The 20,132-nt window shown below is 37.6% G+C and overlaps 1 protein-coding gene across 1 annotated transcript in view; it reads right to left on the bottom strand.

Annotated features, from left to right (window-relative positions):
* Positions 1-2,968: 2,968 nt before the first annotated feature.
* Positions 2,969-20,132, bottom strand: part of LOC113051592 (uncharacterized) — a 31,465-nt gene continuing 14,301 nt past the window's right edge. Inside the window, exons 2-3 of the mRNA XM_026215484.1 lie at positions 10,122-10,174; positions 2,969-5,600 (exon numbers count right to left, since the gene is read on the bottom strand). Of these exons, the coding sequence (XP_026071269.1) occupies positions 4,868-5,600; positions 10,122-10,153 (765 nt within the window). The 5' untranslated portion in view covers positions 10,154-10,174 and the 3' untranslated portion in view covers positions 2,969-4,867. The remainder of the gene's footprint in view (positions 5,601-10,121; positions 10,175-20,132) is intronic.

The raw sequence follows: 20,132 nt of genomic DNA, 5'->3' as shown, positions 1-20,132 counted from the left end.
AGGTTTTTGGATCTGTAGTATGTTTTCAAGAGCTGGACTGTGGTTAAAGATCTGTAAGAGTCTGTTAATAGGTGACTGGTGCAGCACTAATGACCTTCAGGTCTGTAGCTTTTCCAAAACTCATACACTGAAGACCTTTCAGATCTTTCCCATCGCTCCATGACTGCTGCCTACTTACCCAGTACCTAGTGGAAAGTATGTGACCTTGTTCATTATATACATATATATTTTTTATTTTATTAAAAAAAGAAAAAAAAAAGTGAGTCGAGGACTATTTTTGTACTTTATGCGTCAGGATATTTCTAGGAAGAAGGAATCATTAAGCAACAAGAATGTGCATTAAACAGTATGACTGTGGCACTTATAAATGTTTAACGCTGTAGAATAGTATTGGTCTGGATATGTTTTTTGGATTTGTGAACCATTAACTCAAGCCCACACAGACTTTAAAGAGATGTAAATGCTCAGACAGAGTTTCATGTTGTCTGTGCCGTATGTAGAAGCAGATGGACCTTTGGTGTTGATCATTTGTGTTTGGCCATAAAGGAAACTGAATTCAGGTTTTTCAATATTGCACAAATAGTGTATTTAACTTGAAATACTTGATAACATTTCTGTTTTCCTATACTGGCTATAATTTATATAGGGTCATATGATGATGTTAAAAATAATATTATTTTGTGTATTTGATATAATGAATTGTGTTTATGCCGTTTAAGGTAATAAAAAAAAAAGGCTTATTTTCCACATACTGTACATCTTTCTGAAACATGCTATGAATACATAGCTCATTGGCCTGAAAAGCAAGGTTTGCTCTGATTGGCCAGTTATCCAGTGTGTTTTGCCGAATACCTGAGACTTAGGTCTCTGCAGAGCAAAAGGGGGCGTTTATCACCATGTGGTTGTTTTGAAACTGCTGGGTGTTTCTGAATCATGCAATCTAAATGATCCCCCTTACCCAACCCCACCCCTAAACCTAACGTCACTATTACATCAACTAATCAGGTATCATAGTGTAAAAACACCTTGATCTCGTAACTCCCATTACTTTCCTGCAGAGACCTATACTTGGAATACCTTATGCGTGTGACGAAAATGTTACGCCCCTTGTCATACTGCGATTCGTGTCCCGTCAGAATACAGGTGTGACAACAAAAACAATAAAACCCATTACAAACGAGGCATTTGTTGCATCCAGTGGGAATATAAACTTTTGTGTTTTTATACGTTGCATTGCATGGCGCCACGTAAACATAAAACCATGTCTGCATTTTTGATCGGAGAAATGACAAACAACTAGCGCTACTTTATCGGTTCTCAATTCCAGTCCTCACACCCCCCAGCTGTGCATATTTTGCATATTTCTCTTTGTTAACACCCCTGATTCAGATAATCGGCTCTTGAGCTCTCTGCATGAACTGTGTTCACATTGACATGGTCCCCACACCGTGTTCATTGCTCCCTACTCCCTAAGCAGGGGAGTGAGTTTACCTCACTTCGTAACATTCATTCATGGATTTGTTCTGCTCAATGTGTTTACACACGGACAAGTGTGACATCATATTCCTCTGTAAATAAAATTTAAATTCACGTCTAGCATACTTTGTACGTTGAATGTAACATATACGTTCGCTTCCAACAGTAATCATGGTGGAATATCACTAATGTCCACTTCGTAGGGCACTTAGTTTGAATAGAACAAACGTCTGAAGCCATAAGAGAAACATACAAAAAGTGCAGAGCAGGGGGGCACGAGGACTGGGCTTGAGATCCGCTACTCTACACTGCTCAAAACTTGCGTTTGAATCATCAGTGGCAAATTCTTTACATATGTATACATCTCGGAACAGCCGTCATTGTAATCTTCTCTCCCAGGATCAGGAAAGAGTCCTCCATAAAATGTGCTGCACACAATCTAATATTTGGTTATACTGTTCTAGAAGAGTGTTGTAAATACAAATTAACCACTGATTTCTAGTTGTGTCCTCTTTCGGAAAGCCAAACAAAGTATTTTGGGTGGTGTTATGCAAATCTTCTAACATTGTGACGTAGACGTGGGGTGTGTTTACACAAGCCGTTTTAGAAAGGTGTGGTGGGCGCTTTTATAAAAAATATCTATTTGGGTTTGAGACTTTAGTCTTTGCAACTTTACAGATCTTCTTAATGCAAGAGCTTGTAAAACTCCAAAGAGAAAAGCAAACTATTTTTAATACAATATTTTTATTCAGCAAGAGTGTACTGAATTGACCAAAAGCTATGCTAAATATATTTTGTTACAAAACTGAATTTAATTTAATTTCAAATATATGCTGTTCTTTTGAACTTTCCGTTCATAAAAAAGATTGTATGATGATATCCACACAAAGGTTTCTTCAACTGTTTTAGACATTGATAAGAAAAGTTTCTTGAGCATCAAATCAGCATTATTCAAATTATTTCTGAGAGATTGTGTGACTGAAGACTAGAATAACTGCTTCGTTATGTAAGGGATAATGTACATTCAGCTGGTTGTTCTTGCAGAATAGGCCCTGACAGGGTGATCAGGACCCCGTCACAAAGCATTGGAGTCCTGTATCAGCCTGAAGCCTGCTTGTCACATAAGTAAATAATTAGATGCAAAATATTGATTCGAGTTGAAATATTTGAATGCAAAGCTTCTGTGAAGACAGCAGTTGCGAGCAAGCAACAAATTTAAACTAAACGGACATTTAAGGGAATGGCAGTCAATCAAGTATTACACAACATTTCACCACAAAAGAATTAAGGCAATGAAAGGATTAAGACGAAAATGTTTTAAAACCTTACCAGTTTGTTAGTTCTCTTATAATCCATTACAGCATACAAAACAATCGTAGCAAAATGGCAGCAGCTGCGTTTGTATGAAACGAGAGAGAAAGTCTGCGATACCAGGATGACATAATTTAACAATTGTATGCCATTTTAATTTTGGTTTTAATATTTTATAAGCTAAATAATTGCAAAGCTTAAATTTTCACTAAGATTGAATACAAATGTACAAGCAAATCATGAAAAAGTGAGAGGTATCAAAACAGCTGACTACGAAAGAGAAAAGACAAAAAGAGTTTGAAATGGACTACAGTACTAAAGGAAGAAATCATTTTTAAACACTTCATTACTCAAGCCATTTAATTGTTGCATATGATATTATACCCAGTCCAAGGTGGCTTATGTTCACACTCATAATATAAAATGGTGCATAACATCTGTATCATGTTTTAGTATTTTGTCATGAGACATTTGCAGAATTGTATACAAACCTCACAATTCCCAATATCTGATCTCTTTGGGTTTCAGCACAATATAGCAGTCATAGACTTCAGGAGAGTGGCCAGTGAGGGCTGGAGGGAGATATCATTAGGTTATATAAAAGGCCCTACAGCATCATTATCCACAAGACAGAAATGTCAACAGATTACATCGCAAGTCTTATGATCAAGCACATTGTTTTTATTTTCCACTGGTTCATGTGACAATTCTGTCCTCTGGTAAAAGCAGAAAGAATGGAATATAAGCAGCAGATTCACTGTGAATTTGCACTGGATTCAAATCATTAAGTGGTCAAAATGTCATCATTAGAAAATAATTTCCTGTCAATCACATTTACTCAATAAAAGGTTTAGAAGACATGATTCTGACCAACACATAAAGTTCAACCAATGCATACTTGGTGAAATGTTTGGGAATACTCAATGACCTTCATAAAGGTATTAAAAAAATCTCTAGAAATGTCTGCATGAGAAATATGAGTGTCATAGGGTACAATTAAATGAGTAGTTTTCTTTTTCATCAGGCCTCTGATAGTTAACCAGGACTAGTTATGAATACAGAATACAGCCAGTATACAGCATCAACTACCTTCACTGGCCTGATTCCTCAACCCGTTACAGTTTTTAAAACGTATAAAGTGCAACATGAACATAAATATACAAGGATAAATCTCATGAAATCTACCATGAAAGGCTCATATTTCATAATCTAAAGGAAAAAAATGATTTTTTTTTTTTGCACTGTAATATTAAGATTCTTTGCAGTCACGATTTCATGCAATTCCCCCTCACATTTCAAACTAAATTTAAGAATTAAAAATACAGAATAAACTTGCATTTTATGCAAAATATTATTTCCTTTTTTAGCTTAGGTTTGAAATATATTTTCATGAGATTCACCACAATTATTGCTGTACATTTATGTGCTCTATGAGGGTACTGATTATGCATTCACAGTGTAACAAGCAAGAAATATCATATAGATCTGTTGAGACTGAATTAACTTGATTCTCTAAAAGTACAATAAGCACAGAAGTACCTTACACCAGGACACTGGCTTATTTGTTTTTCACCACTTTTTTTATAGAAAATATATGAAAATAGTTGTTATGTAGTGCTTAGATTGATTTAGCCCCACCTCCAAACAGATATTACAGAAGAAAGGTACTTTCATTATATTATGGAGCAGAAATAATATTCGACAATAAGAAATGGAGCTTACTTCATTTTGATGCTGTGTACACAACAGCACTGAGGAAATTCACGCAACAGTACTTTCTGTTTGGTCTGACAACTGAGTTTGTCCATGCCTCTGAATCACACAGATGACCTTCATTTGCTTAAGTAAGTCTCATAAGTGGTACGTTTTTGTTGTGTAAACAGCCAGCAGTTCCTTTTATCTAGTATTCATTAGATTTTTTTATTTTCTATTCAAAATAAAAGTAACTACAGACAGGTTGCAGGAAAGCTTCATGTCATGAGAACAACTATTTGGCTGTATTCAAATATGAAGGGTGAGCGCGAGAGCGAGTATGGAAATCTCCCTTGTAGTCACCATTAACTAGTGCGTCACCTGACTGTCACTCTGAATCCTCTCCCGCAGTTGCAGCATCGAGAGCGGCCAAGGCCTCTGCTACCATTGAGTCTGTGATGCTCACACAATCGATCTCTTTCCCTCTCTCTTGCTCTCCTCTCATGATTGAGGGTTCTTCCTTTTCTCTGTCCTCTATCATGAGCTTTGTGTCTGCTGAGGAGAGGCTCGTACTGCTGGTGTGTATGTCCACAGACAGCACACTCTCCTCATCGGCCGTGTCCGGACTACCGGCCAGCCTGCTCTTCCTGTCCCCATCTTCATCCTCCTGTCCATAGGGATATCCATCCGATCCCTCTGTCCCATCTGTTATACCTCCGCTGCCAAGCCCAGAGTCTCGGAATCGGTCCACTCGTTTGCCTGGTTCCGTTCCCAACAAAGACTGGTTCTGTATGGGTGAGTTGGTGTGTAAGGTGTGGGCGTCTTTTATGGGTGTCCCCTCGTTCTCGGGCTGGAGGATGTAAAGATTCGGGTCAATCTCTGCTGGGCTCGATAGGATCTGCTCGCCTGGAATGTTAGCATGGAGGCGGTTGATGTGGTTGTTGTCTATGTCGAGTTTGGTCGGACTGGGGTGGGTGCTGTATGCCAGGTTGTGGAAGCCCTGCTTCTTGTGAACGTGATCCACCTCCTCTGGAAATCTGTGAGATTGATACAGATAGCTGCTGCTGGGGTCCTGCTTCTGACCAGGAACTTCTACAGGAATTGAGGGGTCATGGATGTAACTGCAACAGAGAGGGGGTTGAGGAAAGGGTTTAATGATATGAACTTATGGTGGCCTTTTTAGTAGAAATTAATATTATAACCTGGTTAAGATTCAAATAAAGGTCAAACCCAGACATATTACAAAAAAATCTAATAACACTACAGCAAAGCTAGTGGTTGACAAATACATAAGCCTTGATGATATTTGCATTTTTTAATTATCACAAAGTTTCTGTTTGACTGATAAGTGTCAGAACAGGACTTTATTTTGTCCGCAATTTAGAATGCAAGTTCTTGAGCACAGACACACAGGAGCTCCCATTCTTCATTAGTTTACTGTAAAAAAACAATACTATAATAGGATTACAGAATCAAGTCAAAAAGTTGCTCTGTAAAGGATCAATTGGTTTATTTTGTGTGTATATATATATATATATTTACATTGATTCATTTTCATAATTAAAAATAAATTAAATTTCAACAATTGTTATGCATGTTGTTTACAATAATTAAACAGTGTGATATTGTATTTTCCAGCATCATCACAAGCTTACAACAAGAATGGGTAATCATCATATACTGTATATATCAGCATTATATTATTTATTGGCCACCCTGTTCTCTCTAATGATATCAGCATTGGCAATCAAATAATCACATACAGTTCAACCACTAATCATTCAACCGCTAAACTCAGTGATGTAAGCCCATCCAAATACATATTACCCTGCTTCCTTTTTTCCATTGGCTTTTTGATTACTCCAGAATTGTATTCCTTTTTAAGTCTAAATACAATAGCCAGAGGAGAAAATCTAAAGCTAGGATAAAAATGTATGAAACCATGACTGCATGACCTCAATGTGACCAATCTAAGATTCTGACAACTTATTTCAATCTTTAAAATCTACAAGATGGAAATTATAAAGGAAGATTATAAACAGTGAGGCTGTAAAAGAAGAATAGAGCAAGAGTAGATGAGTTTTCATTTATGAATTGGTTTTACCCAAATCACAAAGATGCATGTAACATTTTCCCAAATGCAACAAAACTCTTTAATTTGCTAAATTCTCAGTTGTACTTGATATGTTTAGTTCCAAACTGATAACTGCTGAGTAATTCAAACAAAGCAAATGCAAATGCCCTAATTGTTTAAACATTCACCTCAATTACAACAATTATAAAAGAGGAGAGGAGGGGAAATGCAAAGAATAAGAACAAGAATGAGAAGGTGAGAAGGAAGTGTAGGGAGAAGAACAGTGAAAGAGAAGGAGATGAGGGGAGAAGATGACCGGGTGTAAGAAGAGGAGAAGGAGCAAGAAAGGATATAGGAAGAGAAGAAGAATAGAGGGAGATGAGACGGGGATGATATAATGAAAAAGAAGAAAAATGTAAGAAGACATGAACAAGGATAAGGAACGTGACTGCAGGATGAAAAAAAATGAAAAAAATAAAAATAAAACATCACAGAACAACACCAACAATGCCTCAAAGAAATTCAGCAAAGAATAATACAGGCCAAACAACAATTTCAGAATATTCCCCAATGAATTCATATCATAACTGCACGTGTTCTAAGAAGAAATTCCATCCATATGAAGCAAGTAAACAACATGAAGAGTTCAGACAAATTGAAAGAGTTGTGTTTCCAAGTGTTCAGGTATGTGTCTGCCACACAATTACTGTATTAGACTTTTACTGCAAATACAGAGTTATGTATTTCATGGGGATTATGTATCCATATACTATTACACTTTGGGAAAAACTCACGTGTCTCTAAGCCTAGTGATGTCTCAAAGTGGGTATTCAAAGTTCTGCAACAGTTTCAGTGTCAAGTTTATAATCAATGCCACTGTGAAACCACTGCAAAATTGTACCTTCTGTACTTTTTCCTTTAGAGGATTTTGGAGCTTGGTAGCACTGCAACTCATTGTAGCTGTATGTTGATGAAGCTGGCTTCAGCGTCAAAAAAAACAAACAAAAAAATACAGAGACAAGGAAGGATTGTGATTGCCCATCATTCCACAGTCAATGTCAGTGTCACAAATTCAGCCACTGGTGTTGTGGTTCACAATGTTGTCTTAAGCACATACAACACTGAAAGGCTCCTACATATTTTAAACTCCCTCAATGAAATCCTGTTACCACAGATCAAATGAATCAAATTTTTTTAGTTTTTTTGGAACATTTCACAATTTAGCACTGGTGTGAGAGTGGGTTGAACATCACCCATGTTTCAGGATGGTGTTCCTTCCACCATATCCTCCTTTCCTCCTTTACATCATTTAGATGAAGAGTTCTTCTCCCCTTGAAAATGAAAAGTGTATGATCACAGTCCTTTACAACCGAAAAAAAGTCTTTTTCAAGCAGAAATTTACATTATTTTGAATAATTTGAGTTTTTCCATGACTGACTTCAGATTCAGTCACAACCCCCCTCCCACAAAAACAAACAAACAAAACAAAAACATGTAAAATCTAAATGTGGTTGGACTATTTCTGTCAAAACCCTTCTGTATAACAATCTGCAATAAACAAATAAATATTCAAAAGTCTGTAAACAACAAACCATCATTCCTAATCTCCATCTATATAAATTCCGTCTGGTTGTCAATTTCATCAAAATTTATAAAATGCTGTTTCTCTTTTGGCTTCTACTGGAAACTGATGTGCACAGGACATTTGAATGCACTCCTAATTTGCATAGCACAGGCAAAGGCCCTTCCTGACGGAAGCACAACCAGTGTAGCGAAACCACATTTGAAATGACAAACAGGTCTAGCAGTGATAACATCATATTGTGTCTTCTTTCCTCTTTCAGGGATATTTTTTTCAACTCAACAAATCAACACAATATTTATATTTCTATATTTTCACCAAATTACACAACAAACAGGTATTAAATAAGGAAAGTGTGAATCCAACATAAGAATGAGAGACACAAATCCCAGCTTGTGTTTCAGGATGGATAAAGTTTCAGGATGGATAAAGTGGAATTTCCCTCTCTACCTGGCAGGATGAGAAATTTTACCTTTAGTAAACATCGCCCCCATTAAACAACACATACCTCCTAGCAGTGCAAGGCATTTTTGCCTGGTAAAAGTTGCAACAGAGTAAAATGCTAATGTTTATTAGCAGCAAGATCTGACATAATCCAAGAAAAGCCTGGGAACTCACATTCTATTCACCCTGAACAGGTGCTCGGATTATATACTGTTCCTGGGGGAATGTGTTTGAAAATGTGTAACTTTTCAGCTTACATTGCCCACAACCATTTGCGCAACGTAAAAAGGAGGTTTTGTGATGTCTGAATATTACTTCAAGGGTTCCTGGAGGGCCTCCTCTCTTTAGATATTTACCCAGCTCCAAATACCTGAGGTTTCTTGTTATTGTGAAGACCTTGGCTGCTTTTACACTTGGCATTAACGTGTGATCACCATGATCCGATCAAGCAGATTGGATCATCAGTCAATCAGAGAACGGCACGTTTACATTTGGCAACATCAACTGACTTTTCTATCTGGATAACCGATCGGATCTGTCTTTCCCATGCAATATTTAAATAAGTCAACAGAGAATGGCCTGGTGCAAAGTCAACCTTTGCTGTGCGGTGGGTTTTCTTTTGAAAAGCATTTTCAGTCGCGGTACATTTTAGAAGTCAAAGAGAAGTGTAGGAGTCTCATTAGCGCTCCACACAGGTGTCCTCCGTCTTTTTTTCTGAAAGTTTGCGAGAGAAGGCATGATGTCGACCTGTAAATGCAGACACGATAACTGAATTGCATTTACATTACACTGAGATCCGATCACAATGCGTCCTTGACTACCTCTGGACCAGGACATGCTGATCGGATAACATTCCAATCAGAAGTGCGTTTACATTTGTCGTTTCAATGTGTATGTGCACAACATCCTGATATAGGTTGCGTGTTAATGCCAAGTGTAAACACAGATCTCGATTATCCGGTTCAGGTGTGTTTGATTAGGGTTACGGACAAATTCTGCAAGATTTGTTGGAGCAGGATTGGACACACTTGCAAGTAGGTAAAATTGAGCCTTTCTTACTAATCACTCAGAATTATGTACTTTTTCCTCATCACCAGTAGATATAAATTAAAATGCGTGGGTGTTGTTCATCAGATTTGCCACAAAGCCAATCAGACTACACACTAATGTTAAATGCCAAAAGAAAGCATGTATTTGTAGAATGTGCACGAGGCAATCTTAGAGCTCAAACTAAGCCCAGAAGTGTGACATTCTGAGCAATTAAAGGGCGGTTTGAGAGTGTTAAATAAACTCCCTCCACCAAAACAACCCACATAAATATCGAAGTGAAAGATACAAACTAAACTCAAATGTCTATTGACAGAGATCAGAGCAGTCCTGGCAGACTGAATCACAACCAAAAACTGATCCAAGGTCAGTTTTAGAGAGACTACAGTCTGACTGTGCTGTTGAACAACAGCAGTTATGTGAGAAATATCTAGGATCTTCAAGATAGAATACTTGAGAATAAAGAATTTCTACTATTTATATGTTCTGTCTTACCTTTTTATCATCCTACAGCAACTGCAACCCATCTGGACAGTTGTGTAGAAAACCTGTGGAAAGGCAAAACCGGTTAGAGATACCATGTAGAATATTCTGTGGAATGAAATGTAGAAATAAAGAAGTTACATTTATTAAAAAGGTATTTTAAGAATCCAGAGCTGGGCTGCTGAATCAATGCTTAGGAGAGTGAATTAAACAAAAGACTATTCAGTAACTGTGCTAATTCTTCACCTCAGCTGTTGGAACATGTGTATGTGATCAAGGTTATATCTGTGTAAACAGACGGGAACTGAGAAACTCAAAGAAATCTTATACTCAAGAATAAACCATGTTTGCCAACAATTGTGAACCATTGCAGATCATCTTTACAAGTGGACCTAGGTACATTTCACTTGTGCATACCAATCAAATGAACCAAAACTTGGGTCAGGGTTTTTTTTTTCACCATCTCAAGACAGCACACATTACATGTATTCATTAAGCTGACACTTTTATCCAAAGCAACTTACAATTGCTATATATATGTCAGAGTCACACGCCTCTGAAGCAACTAGGGGTTAAGTGTCTTGCTCAGGGACACATTGGTGTCTCACAGTGGATTTGAACCCGAATCTCTCACACCAAAGGCATGTGTCCTTATCCACTACGCTAACATCACCACCAACGTAACTCAATGTCAGACAGGCAGAGAAGCATTATGATTGGTTAATTTGTTCATATTCTCTTGTGTTGTTAACAAAGACACAGGCATGATCTATCAGAACAGCTATATCAATGATATCTGCCAGGCCTTAGAGACAATTTGTTTGGTTTTCTATTGACATGGCATATGGAGTTAACTTGACATATGCAATTGTCAGGAATGTGGCTTCAGGACACAATGACAGTCACAAGTGTTTGTGACATTCTGGATTACACCTCACAGTGGCTATTCAAATAAAATGTCATTAATACATCCTTATTTTGTGAATAGCAACAAAGATGTATTAACCTTTCCATGGTCTGTCGTGCCATTTCAGGCATTTTGGCATTTCTTGTGCTCTTTTTATGAGCAAGTAGCCTTGTAAATAATTTATGGTTATGTCTGAGTAAAGATCCATCTAATAGGACAAAGACACTCCCAGACTCCCTCTATTTCTCCTGAGACAGAAAGCAGCACGGAAAACAGTCCCCTTACGTGTCCCAATGTGTAAGAGACTAACAAACATATAAAGCTAAAAGAGTAATGCAGGAGAAACCAGTTTAATTACAATGTGGAGATCATTTGCATCAGTGTTCTTTTGATATGCTTTTATTTCAGTTTAAGTAATTGTGTGATTTTGTCATTTTATTAGTTTATGCTTTTTATTATTTCTAATTAGTTTGAATTTATGTTTATTTCCGTTTCATAAATTTCAGTACTTACTGTAAAACTTAACCATTATTTTGCAAGGCAACATTTCTAATTTTCCTTTAGTTAGCCCATTTTTTATGCAATATTTATATATTTTTTTATTTCAATTAATAATATTAACCATATTATTTTGTACTACTTTGAATACTTTTTAGTTAACAGTACTGATTTATACAACATTACCAAATAATGTTGTCTATCAAGGGTAAAAAAAATAATCTGAACCAGAATTGAATGCAAATGAATGTTTAAAGTTTAGTTTTAAGGAAGCAAGAACTACCTACATCATTCATTCTTGGCAATACATGTGTTGAAACTAAGATAAATAAGAGAAAATTTAACAAGTATATCAAGTTGGAAAAATTCAAAACACACTGCATTTAGAATAGACAACAACATAAACTCATGCCAACAAACCCTCTTTTAGTTATTTTTAGTCTATATGATGTCTGTATGTAAAATAAAAATAAAAATGTATTGTCTGATTCAATAAATATACAAAATATTTACAAAATAGATTTATACTAAAGTAATCCTAAAACTCAGTTTCTTGTGTGGTTAATCTATAATGTGACAACACAATTGTATTCAGAATATAAGTCATGTTTACTTCATGCAGTAAATATTTTTTTTTTTTTACTTTTAACGAACCATTACGTACATATTTCCCATCTTGCAGTGGGAGTCCCTAAAACGAGAACAAAATCTTTCTGTTCATCGACTACCCGCGTCGTCTTCAGGAATTGTTATTGGTTTGTTTCTCTCAAGTCTGCATTCGATGCATCCTCAATATTAAGAACTCATCCATGCCATTTTTTATTAGTTTTATATTGTATTTTATTTCACGAGTTCACATCTACGTATATTAATACCGTAAGTTTATGCGTATTTGGCGTGCTGTCCGGGTGGAGGGCTCCGAGCTCGGGATGTGGCCCGAACCCAGAGTACTCCCCCCGGTTGTGGTAAGAGTAGATGGATCTATAAGTGAGGAGAAATGGGGTGGAGGAGGGATGCTGAAAACTGTCAATGAACAGAGATAGGTTCTGCTGTTATTTATACCTTGTCATGAGTTGATTACTGATTGGTCTCCACTTGTGTTAATCAGGTTAATGAACTTCGACTGTTCCTCCCGAACTTTGTTATAAAACAGCATTTTTTATATTTTTTTATTTTTTATTTGTATTCATTCCAGATTTAGTATTTTAAATTAAACTTATTTCAGGTTAGCTTAGGTGCCATCTAATTTCACTTTAATGTAGTTTTTTAAATTATTGTTTATTAGTTTTCTTTATTTTACTTCAGTTTTATTTCAGTTAATGAAACTTAAGGGGTAATTTGCTGCCTGCAAAAAAAAAAAATAATAATAAATTTGAAACAGGACCTATACGTGACTAGAGAAAACAAAAATGGGCTGTGGTGTTCCCTTTTGCCAAAACTTCAACACCCATAATGCAATTCTAATTTTGTCACCGCCCCTTTGTCAATCCAATGGTCCATGTGTGGGAATACAAAGATATATACGTTTGATCCGTAGTTTTTATCAAAAAGCTTGCAGGATGACGCAAAATGGTGCATTTTGCACAATCTGATGGACTTCTACTGACAAACAGTCAGTCATATCTGGGTGCAGGTAACATGGAAAAAGAGTATACATTGTTAATTTACAGTGGGTATAGAAAAGACACACAGTCAACTATGGGCACCCATCAAAAGATATATGGGATAAAGTTGTGGAAAGTCACAAGTCATGAGATGGATAAAACAACATTTCAATGGCTTTATCGAAGCACCATGAAGTCTAATATTAAGAAGTGGAAGGTGTTTGGTAGAACACAGGCCCTCCCTGGATCAGGACTTCTCTCCAAGCTGGATGAAAGAGCCTGGATGAAACTGGCCAGAGAGGTGACCAAGAGGCAACTCTGAAGCAGTTGCAAGAATTAATGACAAAGAAGTATCACTGTGTGCACGTGACATCAATATCACAAATTCTTCACAGATATGGCTTGAATGGGAGGTTTGCAAGAAAAGAAAGGCCACATGCAGTCAGACTGAGCTTTGCCAAATCACACCTTGAAGATTCTTAGGAAGATGAGACTAAAATTTTATTATTTGGCCTCAACATCCTTTATTATAATTATAAATCTAATACAGCTCAGCATCCAAATAACAGCATTCCTCCAGTAAAGCATGGAGGTGGTAATATCCTGATGTGAAGAGAGGGTCGGGGCAGAGAGCCATGGGAATGGAGCAAGGCTGATGGAATGAATGATAATGAGCAACACCTGCACCACTCAACATCTTGAGTCCCACGGAGGAGCTCTGCAAGGATAAATGGGGAAGTAATCAATCAATCAATCACCTTTATTTATATAGTGCTTTAAACAAAATACATTGCGTCAAAGCACTGAACAACATTCATTTGGAAAACAGTGTCTCAATAATGCAAAATGAAAGTTAAAGGCAGTTCATCATTGAATTCAGTGATGTCATCTCTGTTCAGTGGAAATAGTGTCTGTTTTTACTTGCAATCAAGTCAATGATATCGCTGTAGATGAAGTGACCCCAACTAAGCAAGCCAGAGGCGACAGCGGCAAGGAACCGAAACTCCATCGGTGACAGAATGGAGAAAAAAACCTTGGGAGAAACCAGGCTCAGTTGGGGGGTCAGTTCTCCTCTGACCAGACGAAAACCAGTAGTTCAATTCCAGGCTGCAGCAAAGTCAGATTGTGCAGAAGAATCATCTGTTTCCTGTGGTCTTGTCCCGGTGGTCGTCTGAGACAAGGTCTTTACAGGGGATCTGTATCTGGGCTCTAGTTGTCCTGGTCTCCGCTGTCTTTCAGGGCAGTAGAGGTCCTTTCTAGGTGCTGATCCACCATCTGGTCTGGATACGTACTAGATTCGGGTGACTGAAGTGACCCTCTGATCTGGACACAGACTGGATCTCGTGGCCACGGTGACCTCGGAACAAGAGAGAAACAGACAAATATTAGCGTAGATGCCATTCTTCTAATGATGTAGAAAGTACGGTGTTATGTGAAGTGTTTCCGGTTCCGGTATACCTAATTAATGCAGCCTAAAAATCCTTTAACGGATTTGGATATTAAAAGCATATTAGTATGTTATGTGTATGCCAGGTTAAAGAGATGGGTCTTTAATCTAGATTTAAACTGCAAGAGTGTGTCTGCCTCCCGAACAATGTTAGGTAGGTTATTCCAGAGTTTAGGCGCCAAATAGGAAAAGGATCTGCCGCCCGCAGTTGATTTTGATATTCTAGGTATTATCAAATTGCCTGAGTTTTGAGAACGTAGCGGACGTAGAGGAGTATAATGTAAAAGGAGCTCATTCAAATACTGAGGTGCTAAACCATTCAGGGCTTTATAAGTAATAAGCAATATTTTAAAATCTATACGATGTTTGATAGGGAGCCAGTGCAGTGTGGACAGGACCGGGCTAATATGGTCATACTTCCTGGTTCTAGTAAGAACTCTTGCTGCTGCATTTTGGACTAGCTGTAGTTTGTTTACCAAGCGTGCAGAACAACCACCCAATAAAGCATTACAATAGTCTAACCTAGAAGTCATAAATGCATGGATTAACATTTCTGCATTTGACATTGAGAGCATAGGCCGTAATTTAGATATATTTTTGAGATGGAAAAATGCAGTTTTACAAATGCTAGAAACGTGGCTTTCTAAGGAAAGATTGCGATCAAGTAGCACACCTAGGTTCCTAACTGATGACGAAGAATTGACAGAGCAACCATCAAGTCTTAGGGAGTGTTCTAGGTTATTACAAGCGGAGTTTTTAGGCCCTATGATTAACACCTCTGTTTTTTCTGAATTTAGCAGTAAGAAATTACTCGTCATCCAATTTTTTATATCGACTATGCATTCCATTAGTTTTTCAAATTGGCGTGTTTCACCAGGCTGCGAGGAAATATAGAGCTGCGTATCATCAGCATAACAGTGAAAGCTAACACCATGTTTCCTGATGATATCTCCCAAGGGTAACATATAAAGCGTGAAGAGTAGCGGCCCTAGTACTGAGCCTTGAGGTACTCCATACTGCACTTGTGATCGATATGATACATCTTCATTCACTGCTACGAACTGATGGCGGTCATATAAGTACGATTTAAACCATGCTAATGCACTTCCACTGATGCCAACAAAGTGTTCAAGTCTATGCAAAAGAATGTTGTGGTCAATTGTGTCAAACGCAGCACTAAGATCCAATAAAACTAATAGAGAGATACACCCACGATCAGATGATAAGAGCAGATCATTTGTAACTCTAAGGAGAGCAGTCTCAGTACTATGATATGGTCTAAATCCTGACTGGAAATCCTCACATATACCATTATTCTCTAAGAAGGAATATAATTGTGAGGATACCACCTTTTCTAGTATCTTGGACAGAAAAGGGAGATTCGAGATTGGTCTATAATTAACAAGTTCTCTGGGGTCAAGTTGTGGCTTTTTTATGAGAGGCTTAATAACAGCCAGTTTGAAGGTTTTGGGGACATATCCTATATAGTATAGTAGAGAATGAGTGGAACTGTTCCTCAGGGGGTCTATTGTGCACTGTCTGATATGATACGGTAGCTGACGGCTGAATGGTTGAAATTTTATCTCTAATAGTATCGATTTTAGAAGTAAAGTAGTTCATAAAGTCATTACTGTTGTGGTGTTGGGAAATGTCAACACTTGTTGAGGCTTTATTTTTCATTAATTTAGCCACTGTATTGAATAAATACCTGGGGTTATCTTTGTTTTCTTCTAAAAGAGAAGAAAAGTAATCAGATCTAGCAGTTTTTAATGCTTTTCTATAGGATATGCTACTTTCCCGCCAAGCAATACGAAATACCCCTAGTTTTGTTTTCCTCCAGCTGCGCTCCATTTTTCGGGCTGCTCTCTTTAGGGTGCGAGTATGCTCATTATACCATGGTGTCAAACTGTTTTCCTTAACCTTCCTTAAGCGTAAAGGAGCAACTGTATTTAAAGTGCTAGAAAAGAGAGAGTCCATAGTTTCTGTTACATCATCAAGTTGTTCTGAGGTTTTGGATATGCTAAGGAATTCGGATACATCAGGAAGATAACTTAAAAAGCAGTCTTTTGTGGTAGAAGTGATGGTTCTTCGATACTTGTAACAAGAAGTAGGATTTACAATTTTGGCTATATGAAGTTTACATAGAACTAAATAATGATCTGAGATATCATCACTTGGCTGAATAATTTCAACACTATCAACATCAATTCCATGTGACAGTATTAAATCTAGAGTATGATTTCGACAATGAGTAGGTCCTGAAACATGTTGTCTAACACCAATAGAGTTCAGAATGTCTATAAATGCTGATCCCAATGCATCTTTTTCATTATCGACATGGATATTAAAATCACCAACTATTAAGACTTTATCTGCAGCCAGAACTAACTCGGATGTAAAATCACCAAACTCTTTAATAAAGTCTGTATGGTGGCCTGGTGGCCTGTATACAGTAGCCAGTACAAACATAACAGGGGATTTATCATTAACATTGGTTTCTCTGGATAATGTTATATGAAGCACCATTACTTCAAACGAGTTATACTTGAAGCCTGCCCTCTGAGAAATCCTGAAAACGTTGTTATAAATTGAAGCAACTCCTCCCCCTTTGCCTTTTAGACGCGGCTCGTGTTTATAACAATAATCTTGGGGGGTGGACTCATTTAAAATAATGTAATCATCAGGTTTTAGCCAAGTTTCTGTCAAACAGAGCACATCTATATTATGATCAGTTATCATATTATTTACAAAAAGTGTTTTCGTAGAAATGGATCTGATATTCAATAAGCCAATCTTTATCATTTGTTTATCCATATTGCATTTGTTTTTTATTTGTTGAACCTCAATTAAATTGTTAACCTTAACTTGGTTTGGACGTTTTTTGTATTTTCTAGTTCGGGGAACAGACACAGTCTCTATAGTGTGATATCTAGGTGAAAGAGTCTCTATGTGCTGAGAATTAACTGACCTCTGTGACGGGAGGCAGCTAGCAGACGGTCGGTTTAGCCAGTCTGTCTGCTTCCTGACCTGGGCCCCAGTTAGTCAAGTATAAACACTAAGACTATGTGCCATATTTCTAGACAGAAGAGCAGCACCACCCCAGGAGGGATGAAGACCATCTCTTTTAAACAGGTCAGGTCTGCCCCAAAAGCTCGTCCAATTGTCTATGCAACCTATGTTATTCTGTGGGCAACAAAGTAACAAAGTAACAAAAGTAAAGGACGAGAGAGGACCAGGCCTGAACTATTTATGTTGTTTTGGTTCTGTTTGTGCATGGCAGTCATCTGTGTGGAACTGTCACACTATTTTCAGTTTTGTGTTTATTTTGTTATTAAATTTATGTTTAAATGTTCGCCGGTTCCTGCCTCCTTCGTCCCTTAACTACGAACTTTGCTACACCTGTCATGAGGGTGTTTCTCTGCAGCAGGGATTAGAACACTTGTCAGGATAGAAGAAAAAATACAGTCAAATTCTTGTGAAAATCTGCTGCCCTCTGCCAGAAAGTTGTCAATAGGAAGAAGGTTTACCTTCCAACATGACAATGACCCAAAGCACACAGCAAAACTGAGCACACAGTGGTTGATGGAGAAGAAGGTGAATGTCCTTGTATGGCCTAGTCAGAGCCCAGACTTAGACTGTAGTCCACAAACAGTCACCATCAAATTTAATTGAACTTGAGCAGTTCTGCAAAGAAGAACGGGCAAATATTACAAAGCCTATATGTGCAAATTTAGTAGAGACAAATCCCAACACACTAAAGGCTGTAAATAAAGCAAAAGATGGTTCAACAAAAATAATGATTATTTTTCTCAGTGATTGTTTTTTTTATTTTCATTTTTTATTTTTTCTGAAATGTTAATGTTATATATTTCACTTGGATTTTATAAGTTGTAGAGTAAATACAGATGAATAAAACAAAAACTGTGTCCGTTTTCAGTTCAGGCATTAAAGAAACAACATTTTAAAGGGGGGGGGGGATTCTTTTCTATACCCACTGAACATATTTCTGAATTAAAACAGCTAAACTTATTCTTTAAATCTACAGTGAATTCCATCACTAACCATGGACTTATAAAACACATTACAGTTTTTACTGAACAGTCTCAACAAAGATAACCAGAAGATTAACAGATTGCTAGAGAATTTTATATGAAGTTAAAATGAATGGCATATCCAGGACTCTATATCGAAATAACTGAAATGTTCCATTTGGAGAAAAGTGATTCCTGGAGAGATTACTGGACATTGCAGGCTGAAACTGAGGCAGATTGAAATCCGAGCTATACTGTATGCCACTGGCAGACATTTCGCCATTGGAATAAATTGGAGAAAGGAATTTCTCATCACTATAGAATGTGCGCCCTCCAGCTCAGCTTTCTGGCCTGCACTTTGAAAGTGACAAATGCTTAATCTCCTGCAACAAAATGAAGGGACTTTTCCATTTCTCAGCCCTTAACCTACTCAAGACACACACACACACACATATGCATACATAAGGCACTAGCATTAAATCATAGACTTATGTATTTAAGCTCAAAGGCAGACACACACACACACACACACACACACACACACATGCACACACATGCACACATACACACACATACACACACACACGCACACACTTTTTAGAAGGTGCCTTACTCTGAGCATTACTGAAATGTTTAAATCCCTTCAACTGGTTCAGTTGCAGTGTGTGTGCCAACACAAACCTACACACATGCAGCTGTCTTCCACAGCCAAGATAAACAAACGCACAAGCCACTAATGGTTAATTTCCTTTTCATTTGTTGAGAACAAAGTGAAGCAAACAGTCTACTGGTGTAGACCAGTGTCAAGAGATAATTAGAGCTATCAATGACCAGCTGATTTCACTTCATCACACACTGCTCTGACACACTGAAATCTTCTCAGATACTTGTAAAACGTTGCCACCTTCCTGTTTTCTTTTTAGTCCTGCTTCATAGAAATGAGCATATAATTGGATGTTTGACCTTTCCACAATCGCACTAGTTTAATTTGTAGAGTTGGGGTACTCGAACTTGGACTCGGACTCGAGTCCGGACTCGAGTCCAATTTTGAATGAACTCGGACTTGTCACGCACTCGGGTGAATTTGTACTCGGACTTGACACGGACTTGAACATTTTGGACTCGGAAAATATTCAGAGTACAGTCGAGTCCGCGTCACGTGTAACAATAAAACCAGCATAAAATTGAAGTGATAAATTAATGAATGTCTCCCCTTCTGTCATTTTACTGCACCACACCGGCAGGCAGAAGTCTCATGCTTGCAGACGAAACACACGCACCACTCACTGGATATCAATGTGGATTAGTGATGGGAAGCTCGATTCTTTTCCGCGAACCGGTTCTTTCGGACGGTTTGATTCAATAAACCGGTTGAAAAAAAAAAAACAGTTCACCTGATACATAATCCATTGCGATGTATTTGTTATTAAATGAACTAACGTTTCGTCAGATTGCCCTTCATTCAAGCCCTCGGTTTACCCGCACTCATTACATTAGCACAAAATCAGTTCAGAATCAATCACCAAAAGAATCAGT

This window comes from Carassius auratus, chromosome 32 (assembly GCF_003368295.1).
Source record: "Carassius auratus strain Wakin chromosome 32, ASM336829v1, whole genome shotgun sequence".
Classification (NCBI taxonomy): domain Eukaryota; kingdom Metazoa; phylum Chordata; class Actinopteri; order Cypriniformes; family Cyprinidae; genus Carassius; species Carassius auratus.
Note: the sequence above shows the minus strand (reverse complement) of the source record. Positions and strands in the feature narration are given on the sequence as shown.